Source organism: Somniosus microcephalus, chromosome 12 (assembly GCF_052327205.1).
Source record: "Somniosus microcephalus isolate GS21.2 chromosome 12, FLI_Smic_1.0, whole genome shotgun sequence".
NCBI lineage: Eukaryota > Metazoa > Chordata > Chondrichthyes > Squaliformes > Somniosidae > Somniosus > Somniosus microcephalus.
The window spans coordinates 8038778-8059942 of NC_140998.1; the positions used below are offsets into that span (position 1 = coordinate 8038778).

Sequence of the window (21165 nt, forward strand, 5' to 3'; positions counted from 1 at the left end):
TCACCCCGTCTCCCTCTAGGGGCACTGAAACTCAATTTCTGATGTTCGTTAATGCTCCGAACGCTGCGCAAAAATCAGCGCCCAGGCGAACTTGGCGCCACTTTGGCACCTCAACCCAATTTCTCCCCCTCTTGGTTCAAGCCCCATTCCAGGACTTGGGCATGTATTGCAGGCTGACACTTCAGTGCAGTGCTGATGCAGTGTTGCATTGGAGGTGTTCACTTTTGGATGAAATATTAACACAAGGCCCCATCAACCTGATCAGCTGAACATAAAAGATCCCAAGGCACCAATCAAAGAAGTGCAGGGAGTTCTCCCAGTGTCCTGGCCAATATTCTTCCCTCATTCATGTTATTTGGTATTTGTGGGACTTTGCTATGTACAAATTGACTGCATTGTTTGCTTCCATAGCATTGAGTGCATTTTGAAAGAAATTCACTGTCTATGAAGCATTTTGGGATATCCTGAGGATGTGAGAAAGCACTATATAAATGCAAATTCGTTCTTTCTTAATGGGGAAAAGTAAGTACAGTACAACAACCAGATTGTACACCACAACATGTCAAATGAAAGAAAAGCTTTATAAAGTAGTGATTATATGTGCAACATATTGGATTTTATGAGATAACTTTCAGCTTTACAAACTTCACCCTGTTTCAGGTTCAATTGTTCTAGTCCTGCACCATCATGCTTACTGGAATTAGATAATTACAACACTATCTTTGTCTTTGTAAGAAATCAGCAGGAAACTGATTTACTTCAGTTGGAACAATACTAAGCTGATTAATATTGCCAGAGTTTAATGAAATGAAATTCAGGATGATCTTCAGAGCAATACTTCCACTGTGCCTTAGTGTCTGGGGGCCTGTTCGACAAACATCTGTTTCTACTGCTTATCATCAGCCTGATTTTAAATTATATTGGCTACGATGTTTAATTAGAAATAAGAAATAAATCTGTTTAAATATATAACAGTACCAGTAAATCTTTGCTAGTGTTACTCTCGGGTAGTCGGAGACCTAGAAAACAGTTTTTGATGATTAGTGCAGCTCCACTATAACTTAAATTAAATGCAAAAAGGCTTTCACTGAAATATTCAAATCATATAATCATACAGCACAGAAGGAGGCCATTTGGCCCATCATGCCCATCTTTGAAAGAGCTGTCCAATTAGTCCCACTCCCTGCTCTTTCCCCATCGCCCAGCAAATTTTTCCTTTGCAAGTATTTATCCAATTCCCTTTGAAAGTTGCAATTGAATCTGCTTCCACCATTCTTTCAGGCAATGCATTCCAGATCAACTTGTTGCTTAAAAAAAATCTTCCCATCTCCCCCTGGTTCGTTTGCCAATTATTTTAATCTGTGTCCCTTGTTACCAACTCTCCTGCCAGTGGAAACAGTTTCTGCATATCTTTGCTATTAAAACCTTTCATCATTTTGAACACCTCTATTAAATCTTCCCTTAACATTCTCTGCTATAAGGAGAGCAATCTCAGTTTCTCTAGTCTCTCCACATAATTATTTAACTACCATTTTACAAACTTGTTTAACATGCAAGTATCTTTGTTTATTCCTTTCCTTCCCTCAAGCCTCTTATTTTCAATTATTTACCGTTTTTTGCTTCACATCTTATAGTACATATGTAACACTTGCTGAAGCTGTTGTTGGTGCAGCAATGCTCCGAAGTCTTTTTGTTTTTGATTTTTTTTCAATGCTCATGCCTCACAGTTGTTTGTAAATTTTGTAAATTTTCTGCCTCATTGTCACAATTCATCTGGATATTGTAATTCCACAGGACCAAAGTGAACATTATATGATGATACTAGCTGAAGTGCCCGGCGGTGCCGAGGCTTTTTCGAGGGAATGTTGTTGTTGGAAGGGTGAAGAGAGGGCGACTGGGGGGAAGAGAGAGAGCGACTGGGGGGAAGAGAGAGAGCGACTGGGGGGAAGAGAGGGAGGGGGGAGGGGAGGGGGAGGGGAAGGGGGGGAGGGGAGGGGGAGGGGAAGGGAGGGCGGGAGGGAGGAGGGGGGGACGGGGGAGGGCGGGAGGGAGGAGGGGGGATGGAGGAGGGGGAGGGGGGGGAGGGCGGGGAGGGGGGAGGAAGGGAGGGCGGGGGGGAGGGGAGGGGGAGGGCGGGGAAGGGAGGGCGGGGGGGAGGAAGGAAGGGGGGGAAGGTAGGGAGGGGGGAAGGGAGGGAAGGGGGGAGGGAGGGCGGGGGTCGCCCCCCCCCCCCCCGAGGTGAAGACCGCCGATTGCGCGCGCAGCAGGAGCTGAGACTGTCGGCCGGCGGGCCCAGTTGCCAGGGTAACCGTGACGCTGACCAAGCCAGAGAGAGAGACGCCGCGTCTCAGCTGCTCCTGCTGCGCGCACGGCCCCCCACCCCCCCGCCCGAGGGTCGCGCCCCCCCCCCCCCCCGCCCCGAGGTGAAGACCGCCGATTGCGGCTGCGCGAGACGTCCGGCGGGCCCGGTTGCCAGGGTAACGCTGGACGCTCAGCAAGCCCCGCCCCCCGGCCAGCCAGAGAGAGACAGCGGGTCTCAGCTCCTGCTGCGCGCGCACCCTAGCGGCGCTGGGCTGAGGCTGGCCCTCCAGCCTTCGAGTGGGGCCGGGAGGTGCCTAGCTCGGGCGTGGGTGCGGAGGAGATGCCGAGGCTTCTAGGCCTACCTGGAAAAACGGGGAAAGGTAGGAAAATTAATGAGATTAGATAAGTTAATTACTTTCTAAATCATTTTTTTAAAAAACAATATGTGTTTTAAAAGCAACGTTTTTTTTTAAGACGTAGAAAGCGGGAAAAAGAAAGGAAAAGTTTGGAATCAAGATGGCGGCGACTCACCTCGGTTCAGAACGATAAAGCCCGGCCACACACGCACCGATTGGCCCGGCGGCACACGCCAGCAACCCGGCGTATGATTGGTCAAGCTCGAGGTCACTCTGTCGGTCACTCTGTCGCTAATGAGCGGATAATGAGATGCTAATGAGCGGAATGTTGAAGGTTTTTGGGATACCGCGGGCGCAATTTTAGCCCGGCCGAAACGTAAATACGCTTAAAACCGTCTCGGAAGCGTAAGCTTTCTTTGGAGGTAACGCGCGCGTAGGTACGCCCTGTAACTTTCGAGTGCATACCCGCAACGCACACGCGATGACAGACAGACAGACAGATAGACAGAATGACAGAAGTACCGATTTATATATATAGATAGATACCCGGGAGTGAGTTACAGGCAGGAATCTAATCCAGGGGTTCGGGGGGGGGTTTATATATGGAATAACAGATACCCGGGAGTGAGTTACAGACTAGAATCTAATCGAGGGGTTCGGGAGGTTTACATATAGAATAACAGATACCCGGGAGTGAGTTACAGGCTGGAATCTAATCGAGGGGTTCGGGAGGTTTATATATAGAGTAACACATACCCAGGAGTGAGTTACAGGCTGGAATCTAATCGAGGGGTTTGGGGGGTTTATATATAGAGTAACAGATACCCAGGAGTGAGTTACAGGCTGGAATCTAATCGAGAGGTTCGGGGGGTTTATAAATAGAATAACAGATACCCGGGACTGAGTTACAGGCTGGAATCTAATCGAGGGGTTCGGCGGGTTTATATATAGAATAACAGATACCCGGGAGTGAGTTACAGGCTGGGATCTAATCGAGGGGTTAGATGGGAGATCCCTATTGTGTGAGTCATTTAACAGTCGCCCCATAGAGAGATGAGACAGGTGTGTAGAATGTGGAGTGTTGGTGATCGACGAAGGTGTCACTGTGCCATCAGGAATTCAGCAAGCGACTGAAGGTGAAGGAGATTGAGCTGGAAAGGCTGAGACAGACCGTTCCCCTGGCCACGGAGAGCAGTGCCCTAGAAACACCAATGAACGTCACGGAGAAACTGGACCAACTGCACGACTCGTGGAGGAGCCTGGATGCCGAGGTAGAGTAGAATTGTCTTCTCTTTGGGGGAGGTATTGAGTTGGGGGCTGCCGAGGATGGGTTTATTGTACCTCATGCTTTTTCCATGCTCCTGAAAGTCTGTCCTTGTGGTCTGCAGGCGAGCCAGCTTTACTCCACTCTCACCTCCCGGCTACAGCTGTTGACAACGTACCAAAACTCTTATGAGCAAGTTAACAGGAATATTCTGAGGGCCCGATACTCCCTGGAGCACTGCACACCCCTCTCCAGTTCACTGGAGGCTGTCAGGGTTCAGGTGGCGACTCTACAGGTCAGTACTTTCTATTATTACAGGTTAGGCTAAAATTTTACAAATCACTGGTTAGGCCCCAGCTGGAGTATTGTGGCCAATTTTGGGCACCACACTTTAGGAAGGACGTCAAGACCTTGGAGAGGCTGCAGAAGAGATTGACCAGAATGGTGCCAGGGATGAAATACTTCAGTTATGTGGAGAGACTGGAGAAGCTGGGGTTGCTCTCCTGAGAGCAGAGAAGGTTCAAGGAGGTTTAAAAGATGAGTTCAAAATTATGAAGGGTTGTGATCGAGTAAATACGGAGAAACTGTTTCCAGTGGCAGGAGGGTCGGTAACCAGAGGACACAGATTTAAGGTCATTGGCAAAAGAACCAGGGGGGGAAATGAGGAGAATATCTTTTTTACTCAGCAAGTTATTGTGATCTGGAACGCGCTGCCTGAAAGGGCGGTGGAAGCAGATTCAACAGTAACTTTCAAAAGGGAATTTGATAAATACTTGAAAACCAAAAATGTGCAGGTCTATGAGGAAAGAGGAGGGGAGCAGGACTAATTGGATAGCTCTACCAAAGAGCCAGCATAGGCACGATGGGCCGAGTGGCCTCGACCTGTGCTGCAGGATTCTGTGATTTTAGCATTCCTCACGCAGAATTCTCTTCCAACGATTCTATTCCACGATTTGAGAATAACACATAGCCAATATTTCAAGCGGAGATCTCCTCACTCCGTGCGTGATTCTTGCTCCAACTAACAGACTGCTCTTGCCTTTCTCACCCGGCCCTTCACAGGCACTGCAGGACATGATGGAGTGTGGTGAGGAAAGCTGGAGCAATTTCCTGGAAGCTTCGCAGCGACTGAGAGCAGAATGCTGCCCTCCACTGACACTCCAGCTCAAGAAGAAGTGTGAAGACACACATAGCAGGTACAGAGATCAGCGGCCGTGCAGGTACCAACAGCTCCTGTCTCCCTCTCCGCATGGATAACGGGGTAAATGTGCCACCGGTGTGGTGTTGAGATTCACGGACCAAGGCTCCATCTGTGGCCTGTGCTGAGTTAGCTCACCTCGGTCTGGGTGGTAGCAGGTGAACTACAATTGACCTGGGTGTTGGATAGGGAGAGGAAATCAGCCAGGAATCCTGCACCTGATCACTGGCCAGTGAGAGTCAGCACCTTCAGGAGAGGAGGGGACCCGTACCGCAGTGAGAGTCAGCACCTTCAGGAGAGGAGGGGACCCGTACCGCAGTGAGAATCAGCACCTTCAGGAGAGGAGGGGACCCGTACCCCAGTGAGAGTCAGCACCTTCAGGAGAGGAGGGGACCCGTACCCCAGTGAGAGTCAGCACCTTCAGGAGAGGAGGGGACCTGTACCCCAGTGAGAGTCAGCACCTTCAGGAGAGGAGGGGACCTGTACCCCAGTGAGAGTCAGCACCTTCAGGAGAGGAGGGGACCCATATCCCAGTGAGAGTCAGCACCTTCAGGAGACGAGGGGACCCGTACCCCAGTGTGAGTCAGCACCTTCAGGAGAGGAGGGGACCCGTACCCCAGTGAGAGTCAGCACCTTCAGGAGAGATGGGGACCCATATCCCAGTGAGAGTCAGCACCTTCAGGAGACGAGGGGACCCGTACCCCAGTGTGAGTCAGCACCTTCAGGAGAGGAGGGGACCCGTACCCCAGTGAGAGTCAGCACCTTCAGGAGAGGAGGGGACCTGTACCCCAGTGAGAGTCAGCACCTTCAGGAGAGGAGGGGACCCGTACCCCAGTGAGAGTCAGCACCTTCAGGAGAGGAGGGGACCCGTACCCCAGTGAGAGCCATCACCTTCAGGAGAGGAGGTGGAATCTGGGGGAACAGGAGGAGTGAGTATAAATGCCGAGCGCCCCAATGGTGAAAGCTGTTCTGAGTGTTGTCTGCGCCGGGCTGGTTTGTTGACCTGTGTCTCTGGGTGTGGTTCTGGTTCCAGGTGGACGCGTGTTAACCAGGACATTACGGAGCAGCTTCGCTCGGCTCGCACTGTGTCCCTGCTCTGGCAGCGGTTCCGCGACGTGTACCTTTCTACCCTGGCCAAGGTGCAGCAGAGCGAGGAGGGGTGCGGACATCTGCTGGAGGAGATCTCAGTGGAGGATAGTAGCCAGGAGAGGCTGCAATCCCGGCTCGTGGAGACGCAGGTCAGAACCTCGGGGTCATTTGGTTTTGGGTTTTTTCAAATCGAAGGAATATTTTTCCATGATTTTATCATCAGCAGGATGACACCTCTCCACCTGAGATGCATTAACCTAGCGCCGGTGGTGTAAGTGGACTCGTAAACCAGGGAAGCGGAGTTCAAATCCCACCTTGGGAAGTTTGATAAATAAAGTTCAATTTTAAGAAGAAGAACCTGGAAATAAAAATCTGGTGTCAGTAAAAGTGACCATGAAGCTGTCGGATTGTCGTAAAAACCCAACCGTTTCATTAATGTCCTTCAGGAAAAGGAAACCTGCCGTCCTTCCCCGGTCTGGGCCTATATGTGACTCCAGCCCCACACCAACCTGGTTGACTCCTAATTGCGGTCTGAGTTGGCCCAGCAAGACACTCCGTTTGTATCAGACCCGCTGCCAGCGGTTCAATAAGGCCCACCACCACCTTCTCGGGGCAACTAGGGATGGGCAATAAATGCCGGCCTTGCCAGCGACGCCCACAAAACAAAATGCGTGATTGAGGACAGGTGAGGCCTATGAGATCTGCATAGTTGAATCGCCTCTCGCACTCACTGCCGAGATCCTTAACATGCAGAGTGGCCAATATACGGGTGCTGAACTTGTGCTGGGGTGCAGAGCACAGGGGCTGGTCTCCTGCTGGGGTACACACCACAGGCGCTGGTCTCCTGCTGGTGTACACACCACAGGGGCTGGTCTCCTGCTGGGGTGCACACCACAGGGGCTGGTCTCCTGCTGGGGTGCAGAGCACAGGGGCTGGTCTCCTGCTGGGGTGCACACCACAGGGGCTGGTCTCCTGCTGGGGTGCACGCCACAGGGGCTGGTCTCCTGCTGGGGTGCACGCCACAGGGGCTGGTCTCCTGCTGGGGTGCACGCCACAGGGGCTGGTCTCCTGCTGGGGTGCACGCCACAGGGGCTGGTCTCCTGCTGGGGTGCACGCCACAGGGGCTGGTCTCCTGCTGGGGTGCACGCCACAGGGGCTGGTCTCCTGCTGGGGTGCACGCCACAGGGGCTGGTCTCCTGCTGGGGTGCACGCCACAGGGGCTGGTCTCCTGCTGGGGTGCACGCCACAGGGGCTGGTCTCCTGCTGGGGTGCACGCCACAGGGGCTGGTCTCCTGAGGGGGCCTAGTGGTGCATCTACAAAGGCTGATTATTCTACTCTCCCTTTGCTGTCGCTACTCATTGATCACGTTTATTGATTTGTTTATAGGAATCATTATGTGACCTCAGGACGCTCCAGGAGGATATTTCGCGGGTGTGTGAAGCGGCAGACGAATTGGCCAGACGGATAGACACTTCGTCATCTGTGGCCCTTCAATCAGACAGTCGCTACCTGTCTGGGAAAGTGTCCCATCTGGAGGGGTTACTGTCCCTGAAGATACCAGACATTCGGGTAAATTCACCGACAGCCAATCTCGCTGCTAGTGTGAACGCAGGAACTTGTATTCTTATCACAGTACAACCCCCTCGACATATCACACTGCAATAAAAAAAAAAGGATGTCCCAAAGCACTTTACAGCCAATGAAGCACTTTTGAAGTGCAGTACCTGTTGTAATGTGGGAAACGCGGCAGCCAATTTGCGCACAGCAAGCTCCCACAAACTGCAATGTTACAATGACCAGATAATCTGCTTTAGTGATGTTCGTTGAGGGATAAATATTGGCCAGGACACTGGGGAGAACGCCCCTGATTTTCTTCGAAATAATCCACCCAAGAGAGCAGACAGGACCTCGGTTTAATGTCTCACCCGAAATACAGCACCGCCGACAGTGCAGCACTCCCTCAGTACTGCCCCTCCGACAGTGCAGCGCTCCCTCAGTACTGCCCCTCCGACAGTGCGGCACTCCCTCAGTACTGCCCCTCCGACAGTGCGGCACTCCCTCAGTACTGCCCCTCCGACAGCGTGGCGCTCCCTCAGTACTGCCCCTCCGACAGTGCGGCGCTCCCTCAGTACTGCCCCTCCGATAGTGCGGCGCTCCCTCAGTACTGCCCCTCCGACAGTGCGGCGCTCCCTCAGTACTGCACCGCCGACAGTGCAGCACTCCCTCAGTACTGCCCCTCCGACAGTGCAGCGCTCCCTCAGTACTGCCCCTCCGACAGTGCAGCGCTCCCTCAGTACTGCCCCTCCGACAGTGCAGCGCTCCCTCAGTACTGCCCCTCCGACAGTGCAGCGCTCCCTCAGTACTGCCCCTCCGACAGTGCAGCTCTCCCTCAGTACTGCCCCTCCGACAGTGTGGCGCTCCCTCAGTACTGCCCCTCCGACAGTGTGGCGCTCCCTCAGTACTGCCCCTCCGACAGTGCGGTACTCCCTCAGTACTGACCCTCCGACAGTGCAGCGCTCCCTCAGTACTGCCCCTCCGACAGTGTGGCGCTCCCTCAGTACTGCCCCTCCGACAGTGCGGCGCTCCTTCAGTACTGCCCCTCCGACAGTGCGGCGCTCCTTCAGTACTGCCCCTCCGACAGTGCGGCGCTCTCTCAGTACTGCCCCTCTGACAGTGCAGCGCTCCCTCAGTACTGGCACGGGGTACGTCAGACTGGATTTTTGTGGGGCGTGTTTCTCTCCAACACCTGATTTCTGATTGGTATCCTTGGAGGACAAGACACACCCAGCAGTTTCTCTGGAATGTGTAATTAGATCCTGCCTGCCTAAGTAATCAATTACTTTGCAAAGTGCAATTCGAGCCATTCTGACTGCCAGGCTCAAGACAGAACAGAGCTCGCGTAGAACAGTCAGGGCTCACTCTCGCGGATTAAGATCTTCTCCCCGCCCCCCCCCACCAAGTTTCTGACCTCCTTCCCCTCCCCCCAAGTTCTCTCTCTCTCGCGCTCGCTCGCACCCCACCCCTGAACTCCTGACCGGTCTTCTCCCATGGAGCCGAGGAAGACGTGACCCACGCTGCAGGCTGCACCTATTGGGATACTGTGTGCACGCGCAGAAGGCTGCAAAAGTGTTTGTGCAGATAATCAGTCCGATTTTTGTGCTCAAGTCTCTGGAGTGGGACTTGAACCCACAACCTTCTGACTCAGAGGCGAGAGTGCTACCCCTCTATATATCACACTGCAGTGCACTATTATCTATAACACCCTTTATATAACATACAACCTTGTGCTATTATATATACACCACTATATTGTGGTGTTATATATAATGTAACCATATTATCTATTTACCACTGCTCCCTGATACATAACCATGTATTATACTATAAATGTAAGAAGTCACACAACACCAGGTTATAGTCCAACAGTTTTATTTGAAATCACAAGCTTTCGGAGCGCTGCTCCTTCATCAGGTGACGAAGGAGCAGCGCTCCGAAAGTTTGTGGTTTCAAATAAAACTGTTGGACTATAACCTGGTGTTGTGTGACTTCTTACATTTGTCCACCCCAGTCCAACACCGGCATCTCCACACCATTATATTTATATATGTATATATAGTGCTATATAACCGCTTTTTATACTATGTAGTGCCTGTGTATTCTCTATAGCACTGCTGTGTGTTAAACGGTAACTCTGTTATATAATGGTACGCTAGATGGTAATTATTATATGTAAGGCTGCTCTCTGTTGTACAGTAATTGTGTAATGTATATAATACCCTATATTATTCCATACTAACCATGTATTGACCCTTTTGGTCAGCGGTCAGTGACCCTAGTGGATGGTGCCCTCTAGTGGTGAACCCTCCGGATTTTGCAGGGTCAGTGGGTCGGCATCGAGTCGGCAAGAGGCTGGCGCCAGCCCTGGAGTTATTTATGGCTTTCACACCTCCCGCGTCCTATGCTGCTGGCAATCTGGCCGCCACTAGGGGAGGGAGACCGCGTGACTCCTTCCCGCAGGGGCTTGGAGGCCCCCCCCCCTCCCGCCGGGGCCTGGGACCCCCCCCCCCCCCTGCCGGGGCCTGGGCCCCACCCAGTTTGAGGCCCACCGGTGTCCTCCTGGGGGCCAGTAACACCTCAAGGTAACCGTCTACCTTGAGTAGGACTGCTGTTACCAGCTGAGCTATCGGCGAGGCTGCTCAACCCTCTTCCCTAATCAGTCTGCATCTATCTTCTTGTAACGTGTTGTGACAGGATTCCATGGAGCAGTACGAGCATTTCCGCAGATGTTTACACACCCTGGAGACTCTGGTGAATGAGTCGGAGGAGGTTCTGAAATCTGACGACTCCAGCACAGAGGGAGTGGAACAGGCCCGTATGGAAACAGTGAAGGTACATGGGACAGGCTTCACTTGGTTTGAATCTCGCTTATCCAATTGTAGCCAGAGAATCACCTGCAATGGTTTCCCACTCCCCCATCATTACCTCTGGTGTCCCCCAAGGATCTATCATTGGCCCCCTCCTGTTCCTCATCTACACGTTGCCCCTCGGCGACATCATCCGAAAACACGTCCGGTTCCACATGTACGCTGACGACACCCAGCTCTACCTCACCACCACCTCCCTCGACCCTCCACTGTCTCTAAATTGTCCAATACTGGATGAGCAGAGATTTCCTCTAATTAAATATTGGGAAGACCGAAGCCATTGTCATCGGTCCCCACCACAAACTCCATTCCCTAGCCACCGACTCCATCCCTCTCCCTGGCATCTGTCTGAGGTTGAACCAGACTGTTTGCAACCTTGGTGTTGTATTTGACCTCGAGATGAGCTTCCGCGCCATCACCAAGACCGCCTATTTCCACCTCCGTAACATCGCCCGTCTCCGCCCTTGCCTCAGCTCATCTGCTGCTGAGACCCTCATCCAGGCCTTTGTTACCTCCAACGCTCTTCTGGCCGGTCTCTCATCTTCCACCCTCCATAAACTTAAGCTCATCCAAAACTCTGCCGCCCGTATCTTAACTCGCACCAAATCCCGCTCACCCATCAACCCTGTGCTTGCTGACCTACATTGGCTGCCGGTCTGGCAACACCTCAGTTTTAAAAATTCTCATCCTTGTTTTCAAATTCTCATCCCTCCATGGCCTTCTCTACCTCACCACCACCTCTCTCAACCCCGCCACTGCCTCTGATTTGTCACACTGCTGGTCCAACATCCAGTATTGGAGGAGCAGAAATTTCTTCCAACTAAATATTGGGAAGACCAAAGCCATTGTCCTCGGTCCCCACCACAAACTCCGTTCCCTAGCCACCGACTCCACCCCCATCCTCTGCCATTTATCTCAGGCTGAAACAGACTGTTCCCAGCCTATTTTACCTTGAGCTAAGCTTCCGACCCCATATCCATTCCATGCTAGGTGTCAGCTGTGGCTCAGTGGGCAGCACTCTCACCTCTGAGGCAGAAAGTCGTGGGTTCAAAACCCACTCCAGAGACTCGAGCACAAAATATGAGCTGGCAATTCAGTGCAGTGCATTTTATAACATCTTTCACAACCTCTGGCCGTCCCAAAATGCTTTACAACCAATGAAGTCCTTTAGAAGTGTAGTCACTGTTGTGATATAGGAAACGCTACAGCTAATTTGCGCACAGCAAGGTCCCACAAACAGCAATGAGATAAATTACCAGGTAATCTGTTTTAGTGATGTTGGTTGAGGGATAAATATTGGCCCAGGGTAGGGAAAACTCCCCTGCTCGTCTTCGAATATTGCCGTGGGATCTTTTACGTCCACCTGAGAGGGCAAATGGGTCTCAGTTTAACGTCTCAGCCGAAAGACGGCGCATCTGACACTGCAGCACTCCCTCAGCACTGCACTGGGAGTGTCAACCCAGAATTTATGCTCAAGTCTCTGGAGTGGGACTTGAACCCATGACCTTCTGACACAGAGTGACTGATGGTGAATGACTGGGGAGCCCCCTGCCCACCTGCCCTGAGCGCGGCTGCATCAATTGCTGCCCCTCCCTCCAACCCTTCTTCCCTGCCACCCCCACCCAGGTGCAGCCCAGCTCCATCTAATTGTGCCCTTGTTACAGGACCACCTGCTTAAGTTGAGCGGCGCCTCTCTACGTCTGGAGACTTTGAAGCATCTCAGCTCCCGGCTGCCGCTCAGCGACCCGGACTACAGGAGAGTTCAGGACCTGAACCGGCGGTGGGAACAGGCTCGTGCCACGGCTCTGGACCGGTGCAGGTACATTCAACTCATCTAGCTCTTCGCTTACCTTGCTGTCGCCCAGCGCAGATTAACCAGAACGATATCCGGGGCTAAAAGGGTTTGATTCCAAGGACAGCTTCATAGAATTATATAGCACAGAGGAGGCTCTTGGGACCATTGTGCCTGTGCCGGCTTTCTGAAAGAGTTATCCAATTAGTCTCACTTCGCTGTGGTCTCCCCCCATAATCCAGCATAGACTGGGCTTGTATTCCCTCGAGTTTAGAAGATTAAGGGGTGATCTAATAGAAGTGTTTAAGGTGATTAAAGGATTTGATCGGGTGGATAGAGAGAAACTATTTCCTCTGGTGAGGGGAGTCCAGAACGAGGGGGCAGAACCTTAAAATTGGAGCCAGACCGTTCAGGGGTGACGTCAGGAAGCACTTCTTCACACAAAGGTAGTGGAAATCTGGAACTCTCTCCCTCAAAAAGTTGTTGAGGCTGGGGTGCCATTGAAAATTGCAAAACTGAGATTGTTAGTTTTATTAGGTGTAATATATATGGATAGAACAAATGAAGGACAGAGACACGATCAGCTGCTAGTCCATGTGCTTGCTTTACTAGGCCAGAGCGAACTGAGCATGCTCATACTAAACCATGTGACAATACATTGCACTGCTTTCCCCTTTAAAAAAAAAATGTGTGTATTCCCCTCAAATACAACACCACTCTGGTCCCACATGTCCCAGCATTACATGTACCACACAACAAACACTCCTGGCTTTCTTTGGGGGCGATTTTGTGAATGGGGGCGCGTTGGAGGCGAGACTGCTGCTTGGTGGGTCGATGTCCCGCCTCCATCGACTTCTGGCCAACCCGCGCTATTTTCCCTTGATTGACCTTGTTAAGCCAGGCCAATTAAGGGAAAGCCGGTTACAGAGAATGCCAACGTATGACGTTTCATCTGTCAGAAATTTTGACAGATGAATTGTCCTCATTTGACAGCTCTGTTAATAGGCAGCTAATAGGCTTTAATCCCTTCCCGCCTCCAAGGAGACGGGACCCAGTGCGGGGCGGCTACCCGCCTCCTCGGAAGATGGCATGAAGGCAGGTTGGGCACCCGCCCCCAAACTCTGCCCTTTTCCCGGCGGTCCCACCTCCCCAGGCATGGCAAAATCGCCCCCTTGCTTTTAACTGAACGACAAATCCAGTTTAATAACAGGTTTGCGGAGCCTTCCTGATCTCATAGAATCCTAGAATGGTTACAGCACAGGAGGCCATTTGGCCCATCGAGCCCGTGCTGGCTCGCTCCAAGAGCACTTCAGCTAGTCCCACTCCCCCGCCCTTTCCCCTTAGCCCTGCAAAGTTTTTTCCTTCTGATGCTTATCCAACTCCCTTTTGAAAGCCACGATTGGGTCTGCCTCCACCACCCTTTCAGGCAGTGCATTCCAGATCCCAACCACTCGCTGAGTAAAAAGGTTTTTCCTCATGTCGCCTTTGGTTCATTTGTCAATCACCTTAAATCTGTGTCCTCTGGTTCTCGACCCTTCCGCCAATGGGAACAGTTTCTCTCTATCTACTCTGTCTAGACCCCTCATGATTTTGAACACCTCTAACAAATCACCTCTCAACCTTCTCTGCTCCAAGGAGAACAACCCCAGCTTCTCCAGTCTATCCACGTAACTGAAGTCCCTCATCCCTGGAATCATTCTCGTAAATCTTTTCTGCACCCTCTCCAAGGCCTTCACATCCTCCCTAAAGTGCGGTGCCCAGAATTGGACACAATACTCCAGTTGAGGCCGAACCAGTGTTTTATAAAGGTTCATCATAACTTCCTTGCTTTTGTGCTCTATGCCTCTGTTTATGAAGTCCAGGATCCCGTATGTTTTTTTAACCACTTTCTCAACCTGCCCTGCCACCTTCAGTGATTTGTGCACATATACCCCCAGGGCTCTCTGTTCATGCACCCCCTTTAAGATTGTACCCTTTAGTTTATATTGCCTCTCCTCATTCTTCCTACCAAAATGCATCACTTCACACTTTTCTGCATTAAATTTCATCTGTCACATGTCCGCCCATTCCACCAGCCTGTCTATGTCTTCTTGAAGTCTATCACTATTCTCCTCACTGTTCACTATACTACCAAGTTTTGTGTCCTCTGCAAATTTTGAAATTGTGCCCTGTTCACCCAAGTCCAAGTCATTAATATATATCAAGAAAAGCAGTGGTCCTAGAACCGACCCATGGGGAACACCACAGTATACCTTCCTCCAGTCCGAAAAACAACCGTTCACCACTACTCTCTGTTTCCTGTCACTTAGCCAATTCCGTATCCATGCTGCCACTGTCCCTTTTATTCCATTGGCTTCAACTTTACTGGTAAGCCTATTATGTGGCACTTTATCAAATGCCTTTTGGAAGTCCCTGTACACCACGTCAACCGCATTGCCCTCATCAACCCTCTCTGTTACCTCATCAAAAAACTCAATCAAGTTGGTTAAGCACGATTTGCCTTTAACTTCTGGCCTCTTCCCCCTCTCTGCCCTTTACACTATTACTCTCCCAGTCTATATTAGAATAATTGAAGTCCCCCATTATCACTATTCTATAGTTCTTGCACCTCTCTGTAATTTCCCTACAAATTTGCTCCTCTATATCCTTCCCACTAGTTGGTGGTCTATAGAATACACCTAGTAGTGTAATGGCACCTCTCTTGTTTCTTAACTCTAACCAAATAGTTTCTGTCCTTGACCCCTCCAGGACATCCTCTCTCTCCAGCACTGTAACATTCTCCTTAATCAATACTGCCACCCCACCTCCTTTTTTCCTTCCCTATCTTTCCTGAACACCACCTATCCAGGAATATTTAATACCCAATCCTGCCCTTTTTTGAGCCAGGTCTCCATTATCGCCACATCATCATATTCCCACGTGGGTATTTGCGCCTGCAGCTCACCAACCTTATTTACCACACTTCGTGCATTTACACACATGCCCTGTAAACCTCTCTTAGACCTACTTGTATTCTCTTAGTCTGACCCCACCTAATACCTTATTATTTCTTACTCTAGTGCTACCTGCCTCTCCCAATCCTTTGTGCACTTTATTTCCCCTTTCTAATGCTACATCCTGGTGCCCATCGCCCCGCCAAATTAGTTTGAACCCTCCCCAACAGCACTAGCAAACTCCCCTGCGAGGACATTGGTTCCGGCTCTGTTGAGGTGCAACCCGTCCGGCCTGTACAGGTCCCACCTCCCCCAGAACCGGTCCCAATGTCCCAGGAATCTGAAGCCCTCCCTCCTGCACCATCTCTCCAGCCACACATTCATCTATTCTATCCTCCTATTTCTGTACTCACTAGCTCGTGGCACGGGGAGTAATCTGGAGATTACTACCTTTTGAGGTTTTGCTTTATAATCTCTTTCTTAGCTCCCTAAAATCTGCCTGCAGGACCTCATCCCTCTTTCTATCAATGTCATTGATATCTATATGGACCTTGACCTCTGGCTGTTGACCCTCCCCCATCAATGTTCTGCAGCCACTCAGTGACATCTTTGACCCTGGCACCAGGGAGGCAACATACCATCCTGGAATCACATCTGCGGCCGCAGAAACGCCTTCCTGTTCCCCTAACTATCCAACCTCCTATCACTATTACTTTCCCGATCTTCCTCCTATCTCCCCCCACCCCCTCCCTATTACAGCTGAGCCACCCGTGGTGCTGCAGACTTGGCTCTGGCTGTACTTCCCAGAGGAACAATCGCCCTCACCTGATTAGCGCGTGAGATTCATTCAGGGGACTCCTGCACTACCTGCCTGGTCCTCCTTGTCTGTCTGGCGGTCACCCATTCCCTCTCTGCCTGCACACTGTTTATCTGCGGGGTGACCACCTCCTGAAACTTGCTATCCACGAAGCTCCCAGCCTCTCGGATGCACCGCAGTGACGCCAGCTGCTGCTCAAGCTCCAAAACCTGCTGCTCGAGCTCCTCCAGCCAACGACACTTCCTGTACATGTGGTTGTCCAGGACACGAAGCATCCTGGAGTTCCCACATGGCACAAGATGTGCATTCCACAGGACTGAGGTGCCCTGCCATGCCTCTATTTAATTTTTTTGTTTTTTGTTTATGGGATGTGGGTCTCGCTGGCAGGGCCAGCTTTTATTGCCCATCGCTAATTGCCCTTGAGGAGGTGGTGGTGAGCTGCCTTCTTGAACCGCTGCAGTCAGTGTGGTGAAGGTGTTCCCACAGTGCTGTTATGGAGGGAGTTCTAGGATTTTGACCCAGCGATGGTGAAGGGTCAGTGATATACTTCTAACTCAGGATGGTGTGTAACTTGGAGGTGGTGGTGTTCCCATGCGCCTGCTGCCCTTGTCCTTCTAGGAGGTAGAGGTCGTGGGTTTGGGAGGTGCTGCCGAAGAAGCCTTGGCGCGTTGCTGCAGTGCATCTTGTAGATGGTACACACTGCAGCCACGGTGAGCCGGTGGTGGAGGGAGTGAATGTTTAAGGTGGTGGATGGGGTGCCAATCAAGCGGGCTGCTTTGTCTTGGATGGTGTTGAGCTTCTTGAGTGTTGTTGGAGCTGCACTCATCCAGGCAAGTGGAGAATATTCCATCACACTCCTTACTTGTGCCTTGTAGATGGTGGAATGGCTTTGGGGAGTCAGGAGGTGAGACACTCGCCGCAGAATACCCAGCCTCTGACCTGCTCTTGTTGCCACAGTATTTATGTGGCTGGTCCAGTTAAGTTTCTAGTCAATGGTGACCCCAGGATATTGATGGTGGGGGATTCGGCGATGGTAATGCCATTGAATGTCAAGGGGCGGTGGGTTAGACTCTCGCTTGTTGGAGATAGCCATTGCCTAGCATGAATGTTACCTGCCACTTATCAGTCCAAGCCTGAATGTCGTCCAGGTCTTGCTGCATGCTTCATTATCTGAGGAGTTGCGAATGGCACTGAACATTGTGCAGTCACCAGCAAACATCCCCACTTCTGACCTTATGATGGAGGGAAGGTCATTGATGAAGCAGCTGAAGATGGTTGGGCCTAGGACACTGCCCTGAGGAACTCCTGCACCGATGTCCTGGGGCTGTGATGATTGACTTTCAATCGCCACAACCATCTTCCTTTGTGTTGGGTCTGACTCCAGCCAGTGGAGAGTTTTCCCCCCCTATTCCCATTGACTTCAGTTTTACTAGGGCTCCTTCATGCCACACTCGGTCAAATGCTGCCTTGATGTCAAGGGCAGTCACTCTCGCCTCACCTCTGGAATTCAGCTCTTTTGTCCATGTTTGGACCAAGGTTGTAATGAAGTCTGGAGCCGAGTGGTCCTGGCGGAACCCAAACTGGGCATCAGTGTGCAGGGTATTGGTGAGTAATTGCCGCTCGATAGCACTGTCGATGACATCTTCCATCACTTTGCTGCTGATTGAGAGTAGACTGATGGGGCGGTAATTGGCCGGATTGGATTTGTCCTGCTCTTTGTGGACAGGACATACCTGGGCAGTTTTCCACATTGTCGGATAGATGCCAGTGTTGTAGCTGTACTGGAACAGATTGTCTACAGGTGCGTCTAGTTCTGGAGCACAAGTCTTCAGCACGACAGCCGGGATGTTGTCGGTGCCCAGGGCCTTTGCTGTATCCAGTGCGCTCAGCCGTTTCTTGATATCAAGTGGAGTGAATCGAATTGGCTGAAGACTGGCTTCTGTGGTGGTGGGGACCTCAGGAGGAGGCCGATATGGCTTATCCACTCTGTACTTCTGGCTGAAGATGGTTGCAAACGCTTCAGCCTTGTCTTTTGCACTCACGTGCTGGGCTCCACCATCATTGAGAATGGGGATATTCCTGGAGCCTCCTCTTCCCGTTAGTTGTTTAATGCTCCACCACCATTCACGACTGGATGTGGCAGGACTGCAGAGCTTTGATCTGATCCTTTGATTGTGGGATCGCTTAGCCCTGTCTATAGCATGCTGCTTCCACTTTTTAGCATGCATGTAGTCCTGTGTTGCAGCTTCCCCAGGTTGGCACCTCATTTTTAGGTACGCCTGGTGCTGCTCCTGGCATGCTCTTCTACACTCCTTATTGAACCAGGGTTGGTCCCCTGGCTTGATGGTAATGGTAGAGTGAGGGATATGCCGGGCCATGAGGTTACAGATTGTGGTGGAATACAATTCTGCTGCTGCTGATGGCCCACAGTGCCTCACGGATGCCCAGTTTTGAGCTGCTCGATCTGTTCTGAATCTATCCCATTTAGCACGGTGGTAGTGCCACACAACACAATGGAGGGTGTCCTCAGTGTGAAGACGGGACTTTGTCTCCACAATGACTGACTGTGCGGTGGTCACTGCTACCAATACTGTCATGGACAGATGCATCTGCGACAGGTAGATTGGTGAGGACGAGGTCAAGTAGGTTTTTCCCTCGTGTTGGTTCTCTCACCACCTGTCGTAGGCCCAGACTGGCAGCTATGTCCTTCAGGACTCGGCCAGCTCGGTCAGTAGTGGTGCTACCGAGCCACTCTTGGTGATGGACATTGAAGTCCCCCACCCAGAGTACATTCTGTGCCCTTGCTACTCTCAGTGCTTCTTCCAAGTGGTGTTCAACATGGAGGAGTACTGATTCATCAGCTGAGGGAGGGCGGTAGGTGGTAATCAGCAGGAGGTTTCCTTGCCCATGCTTGACCTGAAGCCATGGGACTTCATGGGGTCCGGAATCAATGTTGAGGACTTCCAGGGCCACTCTTCCCGACTGTATACCACTGTGCTGCCACCCCTGGTGGGTCTGTCCTGCCGGTGGGACAGGACATACCCAGGGATGGTGATGGAGGAGGTCGGGACATTGGCTGAAAGTTATGATTCTGTGAGTATGACTATGTCAGGCTGTTGCTGGACTCGTCTGTGGGACAGCTCTCCCAATTCTGGCTCCAGATGTAGGTGAGGAGGTCTTTGCATAGTCGACTGGGCTGGGTGTGCCGTTGCCATGTCTGTAGCCGGTGCCGAGGTCGATGCTGGGTGGTCCGTTCCGGCTTCATTTTTGCTTTTCATAGCGGTTCTTTACAACTGAGTGTCTTGCTAGGCCATTTCAGGGGGCCGTTAAGAGTCAACCACATTGCTGTGGGTCTGGAGTCACATATAGGCCAGACCGGGTAAGGACGGCAGATTTCCTTCCCTAAAGGACATCAGTGAACCAGATGGGTTTTTACGACAATCAGATAGTTTCATGGTCACCATTACTGATACTAGCTTTTTAATTCCAGATTTATTTAATTAACTGAATTTAAATTCCTCAGCTGCCGTGGTGGGATTTGGACTCACGTCTCCGGATCATTAGTCCTGACTATTAACTGACTTAACAGAAACTAGCTGGGGGGAGCCCGGCGTTGCTGAGGCTTTTTCGAGGGCATGTTGTTGTTGGAAGAGAGAGAGCGAGCGAGTGGGGGGGGGGGGGAAGAGAGCGAGCGAGTGAGGGGGGGGAAAGAGAGAGCGGGGGGGGAAAGAGAGAGAGAGAGCGGGGGTGGGGGGAAAGAGAGAGAGAGAGAGAGCGGGGGGGGAAGAGAGAGAGAGAGCGGGGGGGGAAGAGAGAGAGAGAGAGAGCGGGGGGGGAAAGAGAGAGAGCGAGCGAGTGGGGGGGGGAAGAGAGCGAGCGAGTGAGGGGGGGGTGGAAAAGAGAGAGCGGGGGGGGAAAGAGAGAGAGAGAGCGGGGGGGGGGAAGAGAGAGAGAGAGCGGGGTGGGGGGAAAGAGAGAGAGAGCGGGGGGGAAGAAGAGAGAGAGCGGGGGGGGAAGAGAGAGAGAGAGCGGGGGGGAAAGAGAGAGAGCAAGCGGGGGGGAAGAGAGAGAGCGAGCAGGGGGGAAAGAGAGAGAGCGAGCGGGGGGGAAAGAGAGAGAGCGAGCGGGGGGGAAAGAGAGCGAGCGGGGGGGAAAGAGAGAGAGAGTGAGCGCCGAGGCTTTTTTGAGGGCATGTTGTTGGAAGAGAGAGAGGGAGCGACTGGGGGGGAAGAGAGAGAGGGAAGGAGAGAGAGAGAGAGAGGGAAGGAGAGAGAGAGAGAGAGGGGAAGGAGAGAGAGAGAGAGGGAAGGAGAGAGATTGGGAGTGTGAGAGAGAGAGATTGGGAGTGTGAGAGAGAGAGAAATTTGGAGTGTGAGAGAGAGAGAGATTGGGAGTGTGAAAGAGAGAGATTGGGAGTGTGGGAGAGAGAGAGAGAATGGGGAGAGAGAGAGAGAGACTGAGGGGGAGAGAGAGCGACTGAGGGGTGAGAGAGAGATGTGGAGAGAGAGGGAGAGACTGGGGAGATAGAGAGAGAGAGACTGAGGGGGGAGAGAAGGAGAGCGACTGAGGGGGAGAGATGGGGGAGAGAAAGAGAGAGAGTAGAGAGACGGGGGAGAGAGAGGAGAGAGACTGGGGAAAGAGAGAGAGAGAATGGGGAGAGAGAGGAGAGTGAGACTGAGGGGGAGAGAGAGAGAGAGACTGGGGGAGAGAGACAGAGATGGGCGAAGGGAGAGAGAGGACTGGGGAGATAGAGAGAGAGAGCACGACGGGGGGAGAGAGAGAGACCGGGGGGTGGGGGGGAGAGAGAGAGAGAGACTGAGGGGAGAGAGAGAGAGATGGGGAGAGAGAGAGACTTGGGGGGAGAGGGAGAGAGTGGAGGGAGGGGGAGAGAGAGAGAGACTGGGGGAGAGAGAGAGACTGGGGGGAGAGAGAGAGACTGGGGGAGAGAAAGGAGCGGGAGGGGGGGAGAGAGAGAGAGACTGGGGGGGAG

The 21165-nt window shown here is 52.0% G+C and overlaps 1 protein-coding gene across 1 annotated transcript in view; it reads left to right on the top strand.

The window, feature by feature from the left end:
- The window catches only part of LOC147109011 (uncharacterized), a 552618-nt gene that overhangs the window by 377992 nt on the left and 153461 nt on the right, over positions 1 to 21165 (top strand). The window contains exons 61-67 of the mRNA XM_086002569.1: positions 3773 to 3928; positions 4046 to 4216; positions 4984 to 5117; positions 6153 to 6357; positions 7596 to 7778; positions 10461 to 10598; positions 12298 to 12452. Coding sequence (XP_085858695.1) covers positions 3773 to 3928; positions 4046 to 4216; positions 4984 to 5117; positions 6153 to 6357; positions 7596 to 7778; positions 10461 to 10598; positions 12298 to 12452 — 1142 coding nt within the window. The remainder of the gene's footprint in view (positions 1 to 3772; positions 3929 to 4045; positions 4217 to 4983; positions 5118 to 6152; positions 6358 to 7595; positions 7779 to 10460; positions 10599 to 12297; positions 12453 to 21165) is intronic.